This window comes from Dendrobates tinctorius, unplaced genomic scaffold (assembly GCF_039654945.1).
Source record: "Dendrobates tinctorius isolate UK_male_01 unplaced genomic scaffold, ASM3965494v1 ptg000028l, whole genome shotgun sequence".
In the NCBI taxonomy this organism is placed as follows: Eukaryota; Metazoa; Chordata; class Amphibia; order Anura; family Dendrobatidae; genus Dendrobates; species Dendrobates tinctorius.
The window spans coordinates 83,169,271-83,191,536 of NW_027361696.1; the positions used below are offsets into that span (position 1 = coordinate 83,169,271).

Sequence of the window (22,266 nt, forward strand, 5' to 3'; positions counted from 1 at the left end):
CAAGGCCTGTTCTGCATGGAACCCGTCTTGTTAAACCTCTGTATGGTCTTGGCCTCCGTGCTGCAGCTCAGTGTCAGGGTGTTGGCAATTTTCTTATAGCCTAGGCCATCTTTATGTAAAACAATTCTTTTTTTCAGATCCTCGTTGCCTTGAGGAGCCATGCTGAATTTCACGTGACCTGTATGAGAGAGTGTGGGAGCGATGTTATCAAATTTAACACACATGCACCCCAGACACACCTGAGACCTTGTAACACTAATGAGTCACATGACACCAGGGAGGAAAAATAGCTAATTTTCATAATTTGGCCTTTTTCCCTTAGGGGTGTACTCACTTTTTGCCAGCGGTTTAGACAATAATGGCTGTGTGTTGAGTTATTTAAAGGATACACCAAATGTACACTGCTATACAAGCCGTACCCTGACTACTGTACATTGTATCAGAGCTTCAGTGATGTCCCATGAAAAGATATAATAAATAGTGATGAGCGAGTATACTCTTTACTCAAGATTTCTCAAGCATGCTCGGGTGATCTCTGAGATTTAGTTTCCGACGCTGCATGATTTGCAGCTGCTAGGCAGCCTGAATGCATGTGGTGATTGCCTGCTTGTTAGGAAATCCCCACATGTATTCAGGTTGTCTAGCAGCTGCAAATCATGCAGCTACAGCGACAAACTAAATCTCCCGAGCATGCTCAGGAAATCTCTAATAACGAGTAAACTTGCTCATCAATAATAGTAAAATATTAACAAAAATGAGAGGGGTGTACTCATTTTTGTGTTATGCTGTATGTGCATTTCATGGTCTACTGCCTTAGAAAGGATACTCAGAATAATCGATACTGTTGCCAAAAGAGTAAGGATAAATCGCAGAGGTCCTATCCACTTCCCGCCATGTCTTGGCTTCACTCTGTAGGTTAGATACGTTTGTACCCAGAAGTAAACAATACCAATGACAAATGCCAAAAAGGCTCCGATGAGGTGAGTTTCCAGCTGACTGGATTGCTGTGGAAAATAATAATAATAATAATAATAATAATAATTATTATTTAATTTTAAAGCTCTGTTAAATCCATTGTGACGAGGGTTTACATACGATCAATACCAGGGGCGTAACTACCACGCTCGCAGCAGTCGCCACTGCGACCCAGCGCACGGGGAGTCAGGGGCCCGGCAGGTCAGACCATGATATCTCCCAACCGTGCCGATTCTCGCAGGATAGTCACATTTTTTACCCCCTCCCCGTGTCCCGCACTGAGCCGCCACGCCCCCCCATGCACCCCATCCTCGCAGCCTGCAATGAAGTCCTAGGTGTTCTGTGGATGTGTGCACAGGACCTGTGATGAGGTCACAGGAGGGGAGGAGTCAGGGGTCACATGATCAAGAGCCTGTTGTCTGCAGGACTCTGCTGTGCTGGTTGTCATGATGCTGGATTAGGTAAAGTTTCTGTGTGGGGTCAGGAGGGGTTTACAGGGTGGATGTAGCAGAGCTGTGTATACAAGGTGTACAGAGCGAAGATGTGTGTGTATGGGGTATGCAGAGCGGAGCCGCGTGTGCACGGAGCGGAGCCACGTGTGCACGAGCTGCGCGGAGGGGAGCTGCGTGTGCACGAGCTGCACGGAGCGGAGCCGCGTGTGCACGAGCTGCACGGAGCGGAGCCGCGTGTGCACGAGCTGCACGGAGCGGCGATGTGCATGTATTTTGGCATGGGGGCCCCCCATTTGAAAGTTCGCATAACTTTGTAGTTACGTCACTGATCAATACTTATGTAAATTACAATGAACAAACACTGACAGACTAGTATGTAGAAGGAGAGGGTCCAGCTGTCACAGGTTTACAATCTACAGGGTATTGGGGCAGGAGACAGAAGGTTGGGGTATTGGAGCAGGTCAAGTGGTAGTGAGGTGGCAGCGAGGTTATTGTAGACTTTCCTGAAGAGATAAATTTGAAGGAGTCACATGTGGGAGACATTTGGACGTGTCTAGGCACTGATTTCCAGAGGATGGGAGATGCTCGAGATAAATCTGAAGGCGGTTGGGCGAGGAACATACAAGGGTAGATGAGAGAAGGAGGTCTTGTGAGGACAGGAGATTATGTGTGGTGAGGTATTGGGAGATTAGTTTGGAGATGCACAGAGGAGGCAGATTATGGGCAGGCTTGTAAATCATTGTTAGAAATTTACACTGGATTTGCTGGAGAATTGGAAGCAAGTGAATGGTTTGGCAGAGAAGTAGAGAGGAGTATATGGCTGATAGACAATCTGGAATTCTGGACAGCAGAGAGGTGACATCTGGGCTAGAAGTTACATATAACTGTCATCAGTGTATCAGTGGTACTGGAAGCCATGGGACTTTGAGTTGTCCCAGGCCAAAGTTATGGATGGAGAAGAGTAGAGGACCTAGGACAGAGCATTGAGGAACACCAACAGAGAGGGAAGAGGAGGTAGTATGGAAATAGGAGACTCTAAATGTGCAGTCAACAAGTAGGAGGAGATCCAAGATAGGACAAGTTCTGCGACGCCAAAGAAAGAAGATCTGTAGTAGGAGGAAGTGCTCAACTGTGTCAAAGGTAGAGGACAGGTCAGGGAGCGTAGAGTATGCATTGTTCGGCAACAGATAATTTGTAACTTTGGTTAGGGTTTGGTATTGCTACGAGAAAATCAGATTCATCAAACTAGAGAATTATTTAAATTGTATGCTAAAAGCCGAAAAGAAAGAATAATGGAAAGGCCAGAATTGTCTTTTTTATTAATGGAGTTTCCACAAAAAAAATAGAAAAAAGTGTTATATACTCACAAAGCGTCATCAATACCTTGATATGTACATGACATCACTGGAATCAGGGTCTCTGCTATGTAATCTGAGAGCAGCATGGTATAGAGCCAGAGACCTGCTGACAGATTCCCTTTAATAACAGCAAATAGTGCAACAGTGACCACTAGATGTGAAGACTCACCTGAAAATTACCGACCACTGAAGTTCCTAAAGCACAAAGAAATCCCAAAGCAAGGCTCACAGAATTTACATGAGAATGGCAGCCATAATCTCTGATTTGCTGAAACCGTATTACACAGATCCAGACCACTAACAAAAAAGGACCAAAACGGGATTAGAACATTATAACAACTGGAAATATTCATTTCTTTTTCAGAAGCTGATTAAAATTTTAGATTTTTTCCACATTAGGAAATCATAAAAATAAAGAATTTAGGTCACATTTGAGGACAGAAGTTATTTTTTTTATCAGTTTCTGGACTAGCCTTATACAATGATGTCCATGCATCGCAGCCGCTATAGGCAATATTGGGCTAGAGTGGAAGGAAGAGATGAAATCATGGCATATAGAGACTAAGCTGGAAATTGCATTTAAAGGCTTCCCCTGACTGGTGTACAGTGGTTGGGACCCGGTCCTTGTCTGCCCTTATTCACACACTGATGTCAACTTTGACACAGGATAAGGTTTTTAATATTAGACAGTGTAGGACCGCCCCGACCACAGAGTCACCTTGTCGATGGTGGGACGGCTTTTATGCTATATTTGATCAAATACTGTATTACCAAGAACTATTACTTAAATGCACTTTTGTTTTAAATTTATTTAATTGCAGCAGGGTTTTTCTCATTTTGCCTTTTGTAGGTTTTGTATGCTTTATGGCCAATGTGAACATGCGGTTATATGCTGCATGTATACCAACTCAAACCAAGCTCAATTTTCGTGTGGTGGTAAAAGGCAGTAGATGTAGTCTAGGATAGATTGGCGTGGGCAACATAGCCTTAACTTTTAGTTTGATGGCTTGATGTGGCCAAAGAAAGCTGATAAGACATTACTGGCATTACATTAACGGGTGCAATGAAATTGCAGGCGCTCGCGATGCTACTTAGTGGCCTATTCATTTCTATGGATGTTGTAGAAAGAGCGTAGCTCAGGTGCTCTCAGCGGCTTCTATAGCCCAATCTCTAGTGGTCAGTGCATGGAAGTCCATGAAAGATTGAAGTCAGAACAAAGCTTTCAGTATCAAAAATGTGGATAAGTTATAGAGGTTGTGGACAGATGGGGACTACATTAGCACTAGACATGCAAGATCTCCCCTAGCTTCTTAGCAGCATGCTAGCAAAGAAATGGTTTCACACGTTAATTATGGGAATTAAAACAATCTTAAAAATACAATCCAAATAAAGCTCTGCAACATTTATGTAAATCAGCGATAAAAATTTCCAATTCAGTGTGGTCGATGCCTACAGAATTAATGTGTGTAATTTCCCTCCCTATACAGCCTTCGAAAAGTTTGAACAAGAAGAAAAACTGCTTGTCACCCATCACATCGCTCTCCAATCTGGGAATCTGGAATCCCTTTCAATCATTTATCAGAGCAGAGGAATGGTCTTCTCTTTGTGGCTCCAATACCTAAAATTAGGACGATTCCTTCATGGTCTCTTCTAAATTGTCCTAAATTGGTGCCATTTATAAGGTGCTATTGTGCCCTCTAGTTTAGTTTGTATAGGGCATCATACAGTGAAGATTTCCTAATCTGAAAAGGTGTCTTCAGATTACAAGTTTATACCAATCAATTATTGTATTGCCTGTGGGAATATAGAATTAATTTTTCTATTTGTCCATACTTGCACACATCTCAATAGCCAAAATTGGGATATTTAAGACCTACCCTATTGGAACGCCTCCAAATGAAATTAATAATCCCCAAAGTGGTCCACTTTTGGATGGAGTTTGTATGCCCCAGCCCTTTTGCACTCTGGTTTACAGGACTGTCCTGACAAAAATACTTATATTTGGACAGTTGGAAAGTACAGTGTGTGTAACGCACGTGGTTGAGGAACAACTGTGCCACAGTCCAGGGAGAGCATGGAGGGACGTAACTAAGCAAGCACCTGATTCTTCACTAGAGCCCCTGATGGTGTGGTTAGACTTGAGCCCAAGTGGATGCAAGGTGCTACTCCAGGACTGACCCCAGAGCCGCTACAGCAGACCTTCAAAGGGGCAGGGAAGTAGGATCGGCCTGGAACTGGTTAACAGGAGGTATACAGCTGGTAGACAGATGCGGAATCAGGCACAAGCAGGAGAGGTACAGGAACACAGGATCACAGGTGCAGGTTCACAGGTGTTGGCTCAGATGGATCAAGAACAGGACTAGTCAAAGACAGGATGGATTTGGGCATAGGTACAGCATGACGGACAGGATCAGGTGCAAACAGGGTGGACTGGGTCACGTAAACGGGGAGGACAGGATCAGTTACAGAGCACACAGGTACAGGGACCTTACAACTGGGTAACAGGAAACTCACTGGTAATAACATTGCCAAGGCACTTTCCACTTGGGGAAGGTTAATTAACCCCTTTCCGACAAAGCGTAATAGTACGCCAATGTCAGTCTCCCTTTCTTTGATGTGGTCTCCAGCGATCCATCCGTGGCTGACAGCAGCATTCAACATGCGATTCCGGCAATCAGGCTGGAAATCCACCCATCGGTGACCCCAGTCACATGATCGTGGGTCACCGATGGGTCGGCATGACAACTAGAGGTCTCCTGCAGACCTCTATGGTTGTCAATGCCGGATTGCTATGAGCGCCGCCTGGTGGTTGGTGCTCATAGCAAGTCAGCAATTCTGCTACATATAGGCGATCTGATCATCGCCTGTATGTAAGAGCCGATCGGGTTATGGCAGCTTCTAGTCTCCCAAGGAGACTATTGAAGCATGCCAAAAAGTTTTCAAAAATATTAAAAAAGATAAGTTGAATACACCCCCTTTAGCCCAATTCAAAATAAAACAAAAAAAACCCAAACATACACATATTTGGTATTTCCAGGTTCAGAATTGCCTGATCTATCAAGATAAAAAAAAAATTAGCAAGATCACTAAATGGCGTAAAGAAAAAAAATTTCAAATTGTCAGAATTATGTTTTTTTGGTCACCAAAACATTTCATTAAAATGCATTAACAGGCAATCAAAAGATCGTAAAAAGGTATCATTAAATACGTCAGCTCAGCACGCAAAAAATAAGCCCTCACCACGCTTGGAATTTTTTCCCGCTTTCGAGTACACGGCATGGTAAAACCAATGGTGTTCCTCAAAAGTACAACTTGTCCCACAAAAAACAAGCCCTCACATGGTCATTTTGACCAAAAATAAATAAATTGATGGCTCTGGGAAGAAGGGGAGCACAAAATAAAAATGCAAAAACAAGGGCACTGCATAAGAAAACTAAATATCAAGCCATCATAAGTAGACACCACAGGAAACATACTGTATAATTAGGGCTACACATGAGTATGAATTGGTGGCTGCTAGTTACATGCTGAAAAATACTTACCCAGCATTGCACCTACATTGAGAACTTGGCCAAATATACAGCTCTGGGGAGGATATGACCCGCATGCACTGTCAAGAAAAAAAAGACAACAAAATATTAGCTATAAATCACTTTAAATTTTGTGACTTCGGCTACTTTCAGATTTGCGCTTGGAGGCACAGCGCAGGGCCGCCGTTAAGCCCCACCCCGGCCGCGCCTCCTCTGGTCAGCTCCTCCTCTGATCGCATGACACTGCATGCGATCAGCATACCCTATAGTTAGCGTTGGGTACGCTAGCCGTGTGCTGGGCTGATTTTGCCAGCGCTTGCGCCCTTTTGGTGCTCCGCACTGTGTTGTATTTGTGTGTGCTTGGCGCAGCACCAAAAGGGCGCAAGCGCTGGCAAAAATCAGCCCAGCGCAGGGCCAGCATACCCAACGCTAACTATAGGGTACGCTGATCGCATGCAGTGTCATGCGATCAGAGGAGGAGCTGACCGGAGGAGGCACGGCCGGGGGCAGGGCTTAGCGGCTGCCCTGCACCTCCGAACGCTAGTCTGAAACTAGCTTTATAGAGGATTTTTCAGACTTCATATCCATCCATTGCAGCATATACATTAAATGGGAGTATACTCTGGACGACAGAACAGGAGAAGGACTTGGGCACTCTGGTTACAAGTAAGCTGAGCAGCAGCACTCAATGTCAAGCAGCAGCCGCAAAAGCAAACAAGATTTTTGGGTGTATGAAAATAGAGATAAAATCCAGCAATCCCAACATATTGTCACCCTTGTATAAAACACTGGTGAGGCCACATCTAGAATATGATATCCAGTTTTGGGCTCCACATTTTAAAAAGGACATTCAGAAGTTAGAGTCAGTTCAAAGGCGGCAACTAGCTTATTACAATGGATGGAGGCCTCTCATATGAGGAGACGCTGGAAAAGTTGGGCTTGTTTAGCTTAGAAAAAAGACTCCTCAGAGGGGATCTCACTTACATGTATAAATATATGTGTGGTTAGTACAGAGGATGGCAAAGACCGTACTAAGGACCAGGGGGCAATCATTACTGGTGTAAGAAAACCTATTCCAGCAGCTAAATAGAAAGGATTCTTTACAGTTAGAGCAGTCAGACTGTGGAATGCCGACCACTAGAGGCAGTAAAGGCAGACACTATAAGAGCATTTATGTATGGGACCCATCCTCTGTATCTAGCTATCGCCCTATATCACTTCTCCCCTATGCCTCAAAACTATTGGAACAACACGAACATCTTGAACTGTCCTCCCACCTCTCTTCTTGCTCCCTCCTTGACTGATGTGATGCAGTGACCCTTGTGACAGCTAAGGGGCACTGTATGGGTCATGAACACAGGCATATCCATTGTGGTAATGGAGATAGGATGAACGGCAGGATGGTAAATGACTGTTTTGTATCCCAGGGTGGGTGGCCCTGGAATGGAAGCTAGAACCGAAATTAATCAGCAGATGTTCTGTTGATGGTTTCTGTTTATAATAGGGAAAGCTTCCCGGTGGCTTGGTGAGACGGGTGGGACCAGTCACCTACAAACCCATCCAGGGACGTGTATCTGAACGCTCATAGTAAACCTGTATATGTGTGTGTGTATGGCTGAGTGTCAGAAAAGGACCTGCGATGAGGTAATAGCCATGTGATCCGTATCTCACTGGTGGCTGTGTACAGACCATATAAGGTGACCAGGGTAGGTCACATGGGGGAGAGTGTATGGACCTGATTGGTTCATGTGGAAGGTCCTGGTAGGCCTATGTGTTGGAAGGTGTGCTACCTCCCTGAAGAGCACATGGAGGCTTTGGACCTGGTGGCCTGTGTGTTGGATGGTTCCAAGTGGGGACAGAAGTCCTGAACAGCACACAGAGAGGCGGTGTTTCCAGAGTCAGTGACGGCTTTGCATTGGGCTGAGGTTCTGAAACTGTTGGGCGGCCTAGTGAGCAAGGCATTGTCTGGGACGGTGATCCCAGTTCAGCAGCTTCCCTGACAAACATGAGTGATACTGACCGAGGTCAGAAAGAGACTGGGTTCAGACTATGGAGCTGGCATCTGGAGCAGGAGCTCCTAAGACATAAACCCGGAGAGGGGGAAATAACTGTGTTGAGGCTATAGAGCCTGTTTACTGGACATGGCACAACCTGTGTGACCACAGGTCTGAGAGAGCGGAGCCCTAATATGAACACTGCCCTGTCTGATGTAAGACTGTTGTGTTTTATGGTTTATGCTGTATAATAAACCACATAGACTGTTTAAATGGAAAGTGTTCCTGTGTGCCATGAATCCGCTGGCAAGTGAGTGTTCCCCAACACTAACAATAAGCGCTACCTTACACCGATTACAATCAGGCTTCCGGCCACCCCACTCCACTGAAACTGCCCTAAGGTCACCAATGACCTACTAGCCGCCAAGACCAAGTGGCACTATTCTGTCCTCCTCCTCCTGGACCTGTCCTCTGCCTTTGGCACAGTGGACCATTCCCTATTACTACAGACCCTCTCATGTCTTGGTATCACAGACTTGGCCCTATCTTGGATTGCATCATACCTAACAGACCGGACATTCAGCGTCTCCCACTCGCACACCAACTCCTCACCGCGCCCTCTATCCGTCGGAGTCCCGCAAGGTTCAGTTCTAGGGCCACTGCTCTTCTCCATTTACACCTTCGGCCTCGGACAGCTCATAGAATCTCGTAGCTTTCAGTATCACCTCTATGCTGATGACACAGGTCTACATCTCTGGACCAGATATCACCTCCCTACTAAACAGAATCCCTTAATGTCTGTCTGCTATTTCATCCTTCTTCTCTGCTAGATTTCTAAGACTTAATATGGACAAAACAGAATTAATCATCTTTCCCCATCTCACGTGACCCCACCAACGGACCTATCCATTAAAGTAAATGGCTGTCCACTCTCTCCAGTCCCACATGCTCACTGCCTCGGGGTTATCCTTGACACTGATCTCTCTTTCAAACCACATATCCAAGCCCTTTCCACTTCCTGCCAACTTAAAAATATTTCACGGATCCGTACATTCCTCAACCAAGAATCTGCAAAAACCCTAGTCCATGCCCTCATCATCTCCCGCCTTGACTACTGCAACCTCTTGCTCTGTGGCCTCCCCTCAAACACCCCTCCAATCTATTCTAAACTCTGCTGCCCGACTAATCCACCTGTCCCCCCGCTATTCCCAGGCCTCTCCCCTCTGTCACTCCCTGCACTAGCTCCCCATTACCCAAGGACTCCAATTCAAAACCCTAACCATGACATACAATGCCATCCACAACCTGAGTCCTCCATACATCTGTGACCTCATCTCCCGGTACTTTCCTGCACGAAACCTCAGATCCTCACAAGATCTCCTTCTGTACTCCCCTCTTATCTCCTCTTCCCACAATCGCATACAAGATTTCTCCCAGGCATCCCCCCTACTTTGGAACTCTCTACCACAACATATCAGACTCTCGCCTACCATGGAAACCTTCACAACGAACCTGAAGACCTACCTCTTCCGACAAGCCTACAACCTGCAGTAACCACCGATCCACCAAACAGCTGCACGACCAGCTCTACCCTCGCCTACTGTATCCTCACCCATCCCTTGTAGATTGTGAGCCCTCGCGGGCTGGGTCCTCTCTCATCCTGTACCAGTCATGACTTGTATTAAGATTACTGTACTTGTATGTATTATGTATACCCCTCCTCACATGTAAAGTGCCATGGAATAAATGGCGCTATAATAAATAATATTATTAATTATTATTATTATTATTGAGAACGAGATTCTTTTTTCACAACAAATGGCATTGAGAGTAATAAATAGTAATCTTTATTTTTATATAGCGCTAACATATTCCTCAGTGCTTTACAGTTTGCACCGATTTTCATCACTGTCCCCATTGGGGCTCACAATCTAAATTCCCTATCAGTATGTCTTTGGAAAGTGGGAGAAAACCGGAGTACACCCACGCAAACACAGGGAGAACATACAAACTCCTTGCAGATGTTGTCCTTGGTGGGATTCGAACCCAGGACTCCAGCGCTGCAAGGCTGCAGTGCTATCCACTGAGCCACCACTGAGCCACCGTGCTGCCCAGTAAGAAGTAATCTAGCAATGGAGAGCATAGAACTGGTGGAGAAAGATTGGAACAGTCTTTCTCCAACCTATGTAACGTCATGGAAATCCCCTTTAACCTCGTATATTACTTATTAGTATTATATTATACCACAGAAGAACATAGCACTTTTTATAGTGTTCACATGGCTATGTCTGCACTGGTATTATGGACCGTAGCCCCATTCATTGATTAGACTGTATACCATTATAGGAGCAGATTGCAGAATAGCATCCATCGTCTCGTCTGACAAAATAAAGACTGAATTATGATAGCGTTGTCTACCACCAGAGGAAAGCAAGTACAAGTCACATGAAACGTGCACTTTTATACAGTATACATTTATACAGTTTTTTCAGATCTCTGATTTCAGCAATTCAAATGCAGTCTAAAATCTGTTTAAAATCTGTTCCGGGCAGGTTAATGATACAGCATTACTCGTGTACTGACCACGACAGATTGAATTTACTGGAAGTATACCATAGCTCCCAACCATCCCAGATTCAGCGGGATTATCCCGATTTGAGGGCTAAGTCCCACAATATCAGAGCTTTTGTCCTAGCTTCTAATTAATACCAACGCTCCAGAGCTCCTCCGGCCTGCATCTTTCTGCTCAGTGCATAAGTTCAAATCAATTCATCCTTTTTCTTTTCCTGCGATCAATCTCTCCAGGGCTCAAACTCATGTCTCCATGTTCATTGGCAGCAGCTTTAGCTAAGAGCCACACACCTCAGTGATAAACACAGGAGAATTTGGTCATTGTGATTCTTGACCTCTATTGCAGGCAGAGAACCCAGAAACAGCTTTTATATGTACATTGTATTTCTTTGTACTTGTATACAGATGGGAAGTCAGATTTTTTTCTTCCTAAAAAACTAGTAAAACTAAAAAAAAACAATTACAAAAATGTAATTTTTCCTTTTTGGTTTGTCTCTCCAGGTCTTGAGCTTACAACCTTCAACATCACAGGCAGGAGTTAGACATAATGAGCCACAGGCTCCAGAGACATAATCAGGAAAATTTTGTGCACTTGATCTGTATTGCAGGCTCTGACTCCACAGGCACATTGTACTGTTACATACAATGTAAAGTCGAGATCACACATGCGAGAAACTCTGACAAGTCTCGCATGTTAAAACCCAGCACTGCGGCCGGCAACTCAGATCAGAGCGTGCAATACATGCAGCCTCACGCTCTGCTCCCGAGTGTCGGTGGCAGTGACGGGTATTAACATGCAAGACTCGTCCGAGTTTCTCGCATGTGTGATCCCGGCCTAACAGTGAATTTCGACTTGCCTGGATTCTAGAGGGAGATAGATTTGTTCTCCCTATAAAATTACTAAAATATAATGAAAAAAATTACAATAATATCAGTTTTAATTTACTTAATTAAAACATCAATAAAACACTACAAATCACCAAACACACGCATATATTTGGTGACCGTGTCCGTAAAATCGTAACAACCTGCACAACACAGTGATCAAATTATTTAAAGGGATTGGTAAATGGCGTAAAAAATTACGTGATTGATATTTTTTTTCCACAGGCTGGAGTGACGCGGTGGTCCTCTGTCGGTCGGCTCGGAGCCATCTCCCTGCGGTCCACTGAGAGTCTCCCTCCTGTCACTGTCCTCTCTGGTTACTGCTGGAGGCTCTGGCACCCTCCTGCTCCTTCTCTCCCGTTCTGCTGACTCACCCTGACTGGCGTCCTCCACCCCTTTTATATAGGCTCCTCCCCCAACCATCCTGGAAGTCTCAGCGGTCCATTCTCTAACTCTGCTCCCCGGAAACAGACCCCCTAGGAACCTAGATGACGGTCCCCTTGGTTCCGGCCTGGACACTCGGCGGGGGCCCTTCCTCCTACATAGAGAAAAAAAATGCACCAAATCCGCAGAGTTCAGCAATGCCCTTGGGCACACCAAGGGTAGAGATTTCATGGAATCAAATCCACTTTACTTAGACATTTAGACCATGCTCACACATGCAAATGCTGCGTTTTTTCAGCTGCTTTTCTTGCACAGACATTCTTCTGCGTTTAACTGTCCAAGCAAAGTGGATGTGATTTCATGAAAACTATGCCCCATGTATTCTAAACAAGCGACTGAGCGGTGCAGTTTTGGTGCTTTTTTTCTCTGCATTAGGTCTAAAAAATGCTGCAATAATCAGAGAAGATTTTTATTGTGTAGTTTGGTGCGGATCCTGCAGAAAACACCATATTTCTGGAGCGTGTGAACACAGCCTTACAAACAGCAGAAGACAGATGTCGTATAGTGCCGCTACATAAAGATGAGAAAATTCTGGCGGCTCCTTCTATGAATGAAGGAACAAGCAATCTCCAGGTCCCAACTAGAGATGAGCAGGATGCACAGATGACATTGCATCAGCCCTGGATGATCAAAAACCATTCAGGGAATGCCAGAAGAGATTCACAGCCTTCCGTCCAGCCACCAGGTACCACTGATCTGGACCGGAGTTCCATGAATCTATTCGTTCTCCTTTAGTCCCAACTGTCCCAGATACAGTGGACAGTACCGGAATTCCGTCTATGTCCTGCAATCTCAGACATCTGAAAGTCTCTCACTGCCACCGCCCCTCTGACTTCTCCTCCTTCCAGGGAAAAAAGAAATGGTAAATGGGCATGGATTGGGGTATGGCCAGTGCGTGGCCCAAATTTGCTGCTACTCGTGGCGCATGATCTGTTCCTTTTTCTGATCTTCAAAAGTTGGGCGATATGAGTAAACCATTACGGTTCATTGAATTACTGCGACAGAGAGTTCAGAAACTCGTTAGAACGGATACAAAACTGGTATTGTAAAATGGTAAGATTTTTTTTGGAACAAAGTACCTTTGCTGAAACCAAACTACTCCTTCAGTTATGTTGCGGACATATGGCATACTATGAAGGACACAAATGGGGCAATACATATGGCTGAAATTTATGGGGCCAACTATGTGACTTGTACTTGAATCCTGATTAGAGATGAGCGAATTTGATCGGTCCCTCGTTATTCAGCAAGCTATAACGCTTACCGAATAAGCTACAGTGAACCCGGCTTCCTAGAGAGCGCCGGCTGATCAGCTGTTCAGTTCCACAGCTGCATGTGTCGTGGCTGTGTCACAGTCACAACACACAGACTGTCCATGCATTATTATTACTAGATGAAGAGCCCGGCGCTGCCCGGGCATAGTAACTAACTACGGTTAGATATAACAAATTATAATGATTATATATATATATATATATATATATTTAGATATAACAAATTATAATGAGAGATATATATATAAAGCTGAGTGTATAGCCTCGCCCACTCCGCATAGCCACATTCACTATAATATCCCACATCATCCCGTCAACCAGAGCTACCGGACTACTACCCCTAATATCCCACATCATCCCGTCAGAGCCAGTAAAAGTAGAATAATGAAATTGCACAGAAACATGGTTCACCAAGATCCCAGGTTTTCTATGGATCAGACTGATATTCTCACTTATCTGCCACCATAAATATGAGTGTCATGCTTTTCACCAATGGACAGGCACAAACCTTATACATTAGTACAGTAGAGAAACCTACACACCCACACACACATTTTCATGCACCGTCAACTTGTAATTTGTCCGGCTGAGTTGCTCATGGATGTACAGCATCTGTATGCAGTATAGTATCATATTTAATGGGTTGTTATGGGAAAAGCATTACGTGTTATATGGGCATATTCAGGTGAATTATGGGGAAAGCAGCACTTTAAAAAACTCACAGCATCAGAGCACAGTAACACATCAATAATGCATAAAAGTGTCTGTGCGAAAATATTAAATCCACATGACATTTAATATGTGCACTTTCCTACATTCATGTGTGCACTTAATGATACCAAACGGGAGGGGGGATTCATTTCTGTCATGTACTCTCTGCTCCTTTCTGGGGGACAGACGATGGCTGGAGCTTATGTTCCTGGGGATGCTAGATTTCCCCCACCATGTCAGTGTCTGCTGAGGTGTTGTCAAGAGGGAAAACTTGCGCATAGCAACCAATCACAGCTCAGCTACTTTTAACCAGCTCTGGTGAAATCAAAGATGCTTCGTGATTGGTTGCAAGGAAAACTGTTGGTCATAGCAACCAACCAAAGCTTAGTTTCTTTTGAACAGCTCTGGTGAAATCAAAGATGCTTTGTGATTGGCTGGTGATACACACACACACATTGATTTATATATATATATATATATATATATATATATATATATATATATATATATATATATATATATATATATATATATAGAGATTATTATAGCGCCATTTAATCCATGGTGCTTTACATGTGAGGAGGGGGTATACAAAAAACAAGTACAGTATTCTTAAATAATACAAGTAACAACTGGTACAGAAAGAGAGAGGACCCTTCAATGTACAAGGGATGGGTGAGGATACAGTAGGTGAGGGTAGAACAGGTTGTGCAGCGGTTTGGTCGATAGGTGGTTACTGCAGGTTGTAGGTTTGTGATTGCATGCATTGTGACACTGACACAGCCGCGACACATACAGCTGCGGAGCCGGACAGCTGATCAGCAGGAGCGCTCCAGGTATCTGGGTTCCCTCTGCAGCTTATTCTGTAAACGCTATAGCTTGCCGAGTAAGGAGGGACCCGATCAAATTCGCTGAGCTCTAAAAAGCCTTTAGAGGTCAGGATTAAAGACTGCATAAGTTCTATATTATCAGTAGGTGATTAGGTGAGGCTAGGATCTTACCAGCACGTGGAGCTTTTACAATCCGTTATAGGAATATTAAAATGGAAGTCATGCAAAAAAATTGCTCCATTCCATCATGGACCCAGATGGCATCAGATTGATCTAATTAACGGGAACCTGACAGCCTACACAGGCTGCCAGATCCACTGGCAGCATGTATCAGACACTGGCTACATGATTTCAGGCAAGTATTTAACTTCAAAATGCTGAGACATTTCATGTAAAAACATACTTCAAAAGCTACCAGAGACTGAGCCGCACGAGAGACTAGTTAGACAGGCCTGTTCCGTGGAGGCTTCACTTCAAACTTCTGTGAAATCAAACTGTCCACTTAAGAACCAACACTGATTGACAATTTCACATGCTGTTGTGCAAATGGAATAGACAACAGATGGAAATTATTGGCAATTATCAAGACACCATCATTAAAGTAGTGGTTCTGCAGGTGGGGACCACAGACCACATCTCAGTACCAATGCTTTCTGGCTGATGTTTTGGTCACTTTTGAATGTTGGTTGTGCTTTCACACTCGTGGTAGCATGAGATGGACTCTACAACCCACACAAGTGGCTCAGGTAGTGAGCTCATCCAGGATGGAACATCAATGCGAGCTGTGGCAAGAAGGTTTGCTGTGTGTCAGCGTAGTGTCCAGAGGCTGGAGGCGCTACCAGGAGACAGGCCAGTATACCAGGAGACATGGAGGGGTTTTAGGTTGGCAACAACCCAGCAGCAGGACCGCTACCTCAGCCTTTGTGCAAGGAGGAACAGGAGGAGCACTGCCAGAGCCCTGCAAAATGACCTCCAGCAGGCCACAAATGTGCATGTGTCTGCACAAATGGTTAGAAACCGACTCCATAAAGATCGTCTGAGTGCTCAACGTCCACAAATGGGGGTTGTGCTCACAGGCCAACACCGTGCAGCCCTACAAAGAAATGCCACCCCACACCATTACTGACCCACTGCCAAACCGGTCATGCTGAAGGATGCTGCAGGCAGCAGATCTCTCTCCACGTTGTCTCCAGACTCTGTTACATGTGCTCAGTGTGAACCTACTTTCATCTGTGAAGAGCACAGGGCGCCAGTGGCGAATTTGCCAATCCTGGTGTTCTGTGGCAAATGCCAAGCATCCTGCACAGTGTTGGGCTGTGAGCACAACCCCCATCTGTGGACGTCGGGCCCTCAGACCATCCTCATGGAGTCGGTTTCCATCTGTAGCTATCCATAGATATATCAAAAGATAAACAAAAACAAAAAGAAGCACCAAAGAAAGTCTATAGGGTGCAATAAATCCTTCCAGGTATGTACCAAACCTTATAATAGTATCCAAAAAAATAAAGGCAACACTCCAGTTGTAAATCTCAGATGTGGTTTAATAGCCCATGCGACGTTTCTGTCCCAAGTGTGGACCTTTCTCAAGGTTCACACTTGGGACCGAAACGTCGCACATGGGCCATTAAACCACATCTGAGGCTTACAACTGGAGTACTGCCTTAATTTTTTTTGGGACACTATAACAAAAGATATCTATGGATAGATAGAAAGATAGATAAATCTATATCTATCTATATCCATCTATAGATCTATCCCATATCTATCTATAGATATATCTATCCCATTCCTTCAAGCTATCTATCTAGCCATCTGTCTAACTATCCATCTATAGATAGCTATGGGATGGATACATAGATACTGTAGATCAATAGATATCTATAGAGCCATCTATCTATATCTATCTCTCTGTCCATCTGTCTGTGTGTAAAGGAGTGTGGGTTGGACAAATGTAAAAGAGGAGGTTGGACAAGAAAGGACATCACAAATCTTTGTCAAATAACATACTGTATCTTTATTTAGCCTACAAAAATGCATACAATCCGCATGAAAAAAACTGCATCAAAAATGCGTGGATTTTTACCTGCGATTCTGCCAAGAGGTGCAGATTCTGTGCAGAAAATTTTGCAGGCAAATCCACGTGTGCACATACCCTAACAGCCATAACTGAGCGGTGTACCCACGCATGCTTACTTACGATTTTTTATAACTTCTCCACAGTCCCATACTATGTATCAATTTGGTCTACTATCTGAGACACAAAAATACTGTCTACTACTGGTACGTACATGGTTCATATCACTGAGGCACTGCTTTTGGATTTGCCATTTTAACTGTAATGAGCAAAAAAAAAATAAAACTAAAAATATTTGGCCTCATCACCATTACGGCACAAAGAAAGCCAGTACCACGCCAATATATACATTATTTTTATTACCTCAGACAGCAGCAAATTCGCCACAGTCCCATACTGTATAAAAATTGTAATACAGCACACAAGGAAGAAACAGTGCACAAGGGGGGAAAGAGGACAAATGACCCAACACATACAATACAAAAATGAAGCAGGATGATATAGAACAGATATGTTGGAAAGCGCAAACTGCGTGAGACATGTCCGCTGCTCCTGTCAGCACCACTAAGCATGCACAGATGTTAATTTCACCACACTCCAGATGCGATAGCATCGGGCCTTTTTCTAGTAAATATATAATCACCTGATATAAGGAAAACCCTCTTCCAGGTTGACTGAGCCATTGGACACGGCCATTGCATACCTGAGAAAGGAATAAAACGTGAGAACTGAACAAAAACAAAGCCAAACTTCAAGGTGGAAGAAATTCTCTAAGGAATTTTACAGGGTTAAGAAGGAATGGGAAAGACTGAAGAAAGAAAGGGAAAGCAAGAGCTAGAAAATAATATACATTGGTGATCGTTATAGGACTGATAGGTTCTAAGAACAAGATACTTAAGAAAAAAAAGAAGAAAAGAACTGGAGACCAAATACTTTGTATCTGTTGCCTCATTTCATTTATGCAGGAGGTTCTTAAACAGGTTCTCTGGTCCGGGGAAAGGAAAAAGGAAAGAAAGGGAAAAAAGGCAAGCAAAGGGAAAAAGGAAAAGAAAATGGAAAGGAAGGGAAAAAGGAAAGAAAGGCAAAAAGGGAAGGGAAGTAAAAAAGTCTCATTATGAATATATTCCTAGATGTGTTTAATTATCAAATCACCATTGATTTGTCTACAGAGATAATCGCTGCAGTATATTAAAATGGCCACTGTCTTTTACACTGAAAAACATCTGTTCTAAGTATTAGTAGGGCAAATCCCTGTGAGCATGTGCAGGGTCCCAGCACCGGAGCATCCCACTACACATGCTCACTGCCATTTTCTCTCTTTTTTCCTTTTTCTAGCAAACCCCTTAAAGTTGGTTTGAAAATCTATATAATTTTAAACACAGGAAATTAGTATATTTTCCCCAGGTGTATCAAGCAAATTGTATGTTTCTATTCCTATGTCTATTCATTTTTTTGTATATTCAGAGCAATCAGACTTTTTCTTTTCCTGAGAGTGAGCTCCAAATGTTGGCGACGAATAATAAAATGCGGTGTGCCTGTAGCCATTACTAGTGGGAGCTTGGGTCTACTGCATACTGTCTTATTACTATTCTCAATTTATAAGTCATACAAGTATGATCTCTTAAAGGGAGTGTAGGATTTACATTAAGTTTGCCCAAAGGCATGTTAATCTGAAAATAAGAATATCAGCATTACTTGCCTATTGTTTGTTGCTCTACCTTTGTTAATATGGCTGAGCCTGCAAAGTCCATACAGAGTACATATTGGGCTCAGCAGTCATTCAGACGTTGAAGGTACAAGACCGCTGAGAATAATGATTGTCTGCAGTTGTCTTAAGCTGGAAACGGATACCACCACAGTCATGTCAACGAAGACCAATGGGAAGAAGCGGTGTTGGAGTGGCAGTAGATAGTAATACTTATATTCTTATTTCGTGCAGATCATGTTTTTAGACCAACTTAATGTAAAAAAAAAAAAAAATCCCCTTTAAGCTCCCTCCAGCATATTCTCACCTAAAAGGGTAAACCAGTTTCTATATAAAATCGGTACAAAAGTGTTGTTATAGCTGGTACGGGAAACTTACTAGTATATAGTCTTTAGAAGTTCTGGACCAGCTTTCTGAAGGAACATCCCTTTGTCATCTGAGACTTCTGAAAATGGACATTTAATATTCCATGATTAAGTACTTTTTAGTCTGGAATGTGTAGGAAATTATATTTTCTTGGATGTATTGTAAGTGCTAATTTTTAAGATATGGAAAAACATTTTGAAATTTTTTTTAATCATGAATCGGGAGGAAAAATTTAGTATTTTGCAATATAGTGCTTTGACACAAAGGCAGGAGTGACATTTTTGTGCCAAAAATTATTGAAAGTCTCAAATCAAGGTGAGCTGGACTGCACCTGTTGCACTTACGGAGGACGAGAAGAGGCACGCCAACCATCAGTGGCTCGTTGAAATGCACTGTTCTTTTTTTCCTGATGTGGAAGGAAAAATCCACCAGTGGACATTTTTTAATAGGGGTTAATTTTGGAGAAGACTTGGATGACAAAGGGTCATTACTTTAGAAAGAAAACTTTACAAAACTTCTAAAAAAATATTATTAAGTCACATATACCCGACTTATGAACTGATCATATTGAAAGGGAGTGACAGCTATAAATCTTTATCAGCCACTGCTTGGCCATCATAAAGCTATATTAAGCAGCTATTAAGCAAATAATTTAGACCCTATTGAGATAAATTAAAAAGCAGGATAGAAGAACGATTTGGAGCATTTAAGAATCTAGAGAAATAGGAATCAGCAAGAAGCAAAAAGTGTAGTGTACAGCTACATAGATAAACTTCATAGTAAAACAACTTACACCACCCATATTCCAGCTGTGGCAAATACTGCTAGAAAAATCGGTAATAGTGCCCAGGCCCACATCTCATTACTAAGAAAGCTGAAAATCAACAAAACAGGTCAAATAAAATAAAATCGGCATTTTCATTGTCAAATAGACTACACACAATAGACCCAGGCCTGATACCGAGGTGAAGATCAAGAAATATGAGAAGCTAAAACTAAGCAAGATAACATTCATTCACAATGAGATGTTGTTAAACCCATCATGTGCTTCACCTTAAGTCCTTTCTTATGCATGAGAAAAACAGATCAATTATTTTGATGAGACTTTGGTCCGAGTGTAACAGAGTGTAAAAAATAAGTTTCTCCTCCATCACCTTTCTGAGAGTTTGTAAAAACTGAATCACACTCAGATGATAACTAAGTGTGGTCCAATTTTTTCACGGACCCATAGACTTGCTTTGCTAATTTTGACCCAACCCTCAATCAAAATCGGTCGTCTCCACAATTTTCCGTGGACTGCTAGAGACTATAGACTATCACAGGTATGAGTGATAGCTGTTAAAACCACAGACTGCACTCATACGCGAAAGTTGGACGTCTGAATGAGGCCTAATTGAGAGACAAAAACATTGCATTACACAAGATTGGCCAAAAACAGATTTAGAGAAAAGTTGAGGACTGTTGAGTTAATAAGTATTTTCTGTTAATGAAAAATTCACCAAACAACGTAATAAAAACTTTATTTCCCAATTAGGTACCAAAATTAGGGATTAGTAATGTTCATGGACATTTAAATACCCAGCTTATTCTAAGGATAAGCCATCATGTACAAAGAAACCAATGTACATTACTTATTTATAGACACTCATCTACAGTGGGCAGTAAGATCTCAATTTGGAAAACCAAATTTAGTTTTCAATATAGTCAAAATGCTGTATGACAACCAATATAAGTGGATGACGACTCAATCTTGAATCAGTGCCGATGATTTTTACATACAGCTCTGGCAAAAATTAAGAGACCACTGCAAAATTTTCAGTTTGTCCGATTTTTCTTTTTATAGGTATAATTTTAAGTAAAATGTAAATTGCCATTTTATTTTATAAACTTCTGACATGTCTTCGAATTTCCGAGCACTAAATTTTGTATTTATTTTCAGAAAATGAGAAATGGTCAAAAGAACAAAAAAAAATGCAGTTATTGCAGAACTCAAAGAATGCTAAGAAAACAAGTTCATAATCATTTAGAAACAACAATACTAATGTTTTAACTCAGGAAGAATTCTGAAATCAAATATTTTGTGGACTAACCATGATTTTTATTCACAGCTTTCATGCATCTTGGCATGCTCTCCACCAGTCTTTCACACTGCTTTTGGGTGACCTTATGCCACTCCTGGTACAAAATTTTAAGCAGTTCTTTGATGGCTTGTGTTTTCAATGGGGTTCAAGTCTGGAGATTGGGCTAGCCATGACAGGGATTTGATGTGGTGGGCCTTCATCCACACATTGATTAACTTAGCTGTGTGGCATGGCACATTGTCCTGCTGGAAAAAAAACAGTCCTCAGAGTTGGGGAACATTGTCTGAGCAGAAGGAATCATCTGTTTTTCCAGGATAACCATGTATGCGGCTTGATTCACATATCCTGGATGGAGGTAACATGACGCTCATTGTATCCCTCTGCTAGTAAAGCCAGAATTGAATCCTTCTTTTCCTCACTTAAGACTCTTCTTTTCAACTCCTTTAGCATGGTTAAAAAGTTATTTTTTTCATTACTATTACTTTTGGATATTACTAGCACTTGTTTTGCCATCCACCTTGTCCTATTGGAAGAGGATTGTGAACACCACAGAAGTGTTTTTTTTATACTTTCCTTTGTTAAATAAGATTTGGTTCAGGTGATCACCTAATCAGAAGCACATTAAATAGAATGAGGTGTACTCTGGTTGGAATTCAACTGACACTGGAATGGAATGGCTGTCAGACATGTAGAGAAGCTGATTTTTATAAAACTGTGCAGTGGTCTCTTAATTTTTGCCAGAGCTGTAGAATAGTAAGGGATATGTTTGCTTGCAAACCTACTCGAAATCTTCTTCTAGTCATGGTCTTTCAGCTTCGCAAAATGAGGTTGTAAGAGGGTCAGGGACTAGCCCTGTAAATGTTGTTGCTACTAGTTACCTGTATACGATTGCCATATTTGTATGTGTCACATATACAGTACAGTATATATTTTATTGTGATGTATTTACGTATTTGTGTATTATATGTAAGTTAGGGACAGTGCAGTTAGGGAAAAGGCCACTAGATAAGGGCACT

General features: G+C 42.7%; 1 protein-coding gene across 4 annotated transcripts in view; it reads right to left on the reverse strand.

Annotated features, from left to right (window-relative positions):
• The window catches only part of TMEM150B (transmembrane protein 150B), a 64,463-nt gene that overhangs the window by 6,229 nt on the left and 35,968 nt on the right, over nt 1–22,266 (reverse strand). The window contains exons 3-7 of one of the 4 annotated variants that reach the window (XM_073571115.1): nt 19,963–20,043; nt 17,742–17,801; nt 6,328–6,395; nt 2,955–3,082; nt 827–1,004 (exon numbers count right to left, since the gene is read on the reverse strand). In XM_073571115.1, coding sequence (XP_073427216.1) covers nt 827–1,004; nt 2,955–3,082; nt 6,328–6,395; nt 17,742–17,801; nt 19,963–20,027 — 499 coding nt within the window. In that variant the 5' untranslated portion in view covers nt 20,028–20,043. Of the gene's footprint in view, nt 1–826; nt 1,005–2,954; nt 3,083–6,327; nt 6,396–11,966; nt 12,204–17,741; nt 17,802–19,962; nt 20,044–22,266 lie in introns of those variants that run through there. The other 3 variants (XM_073571117.1, XM_073571113.1, XM_073571116.1) reach the window with 3 other exon arrangements.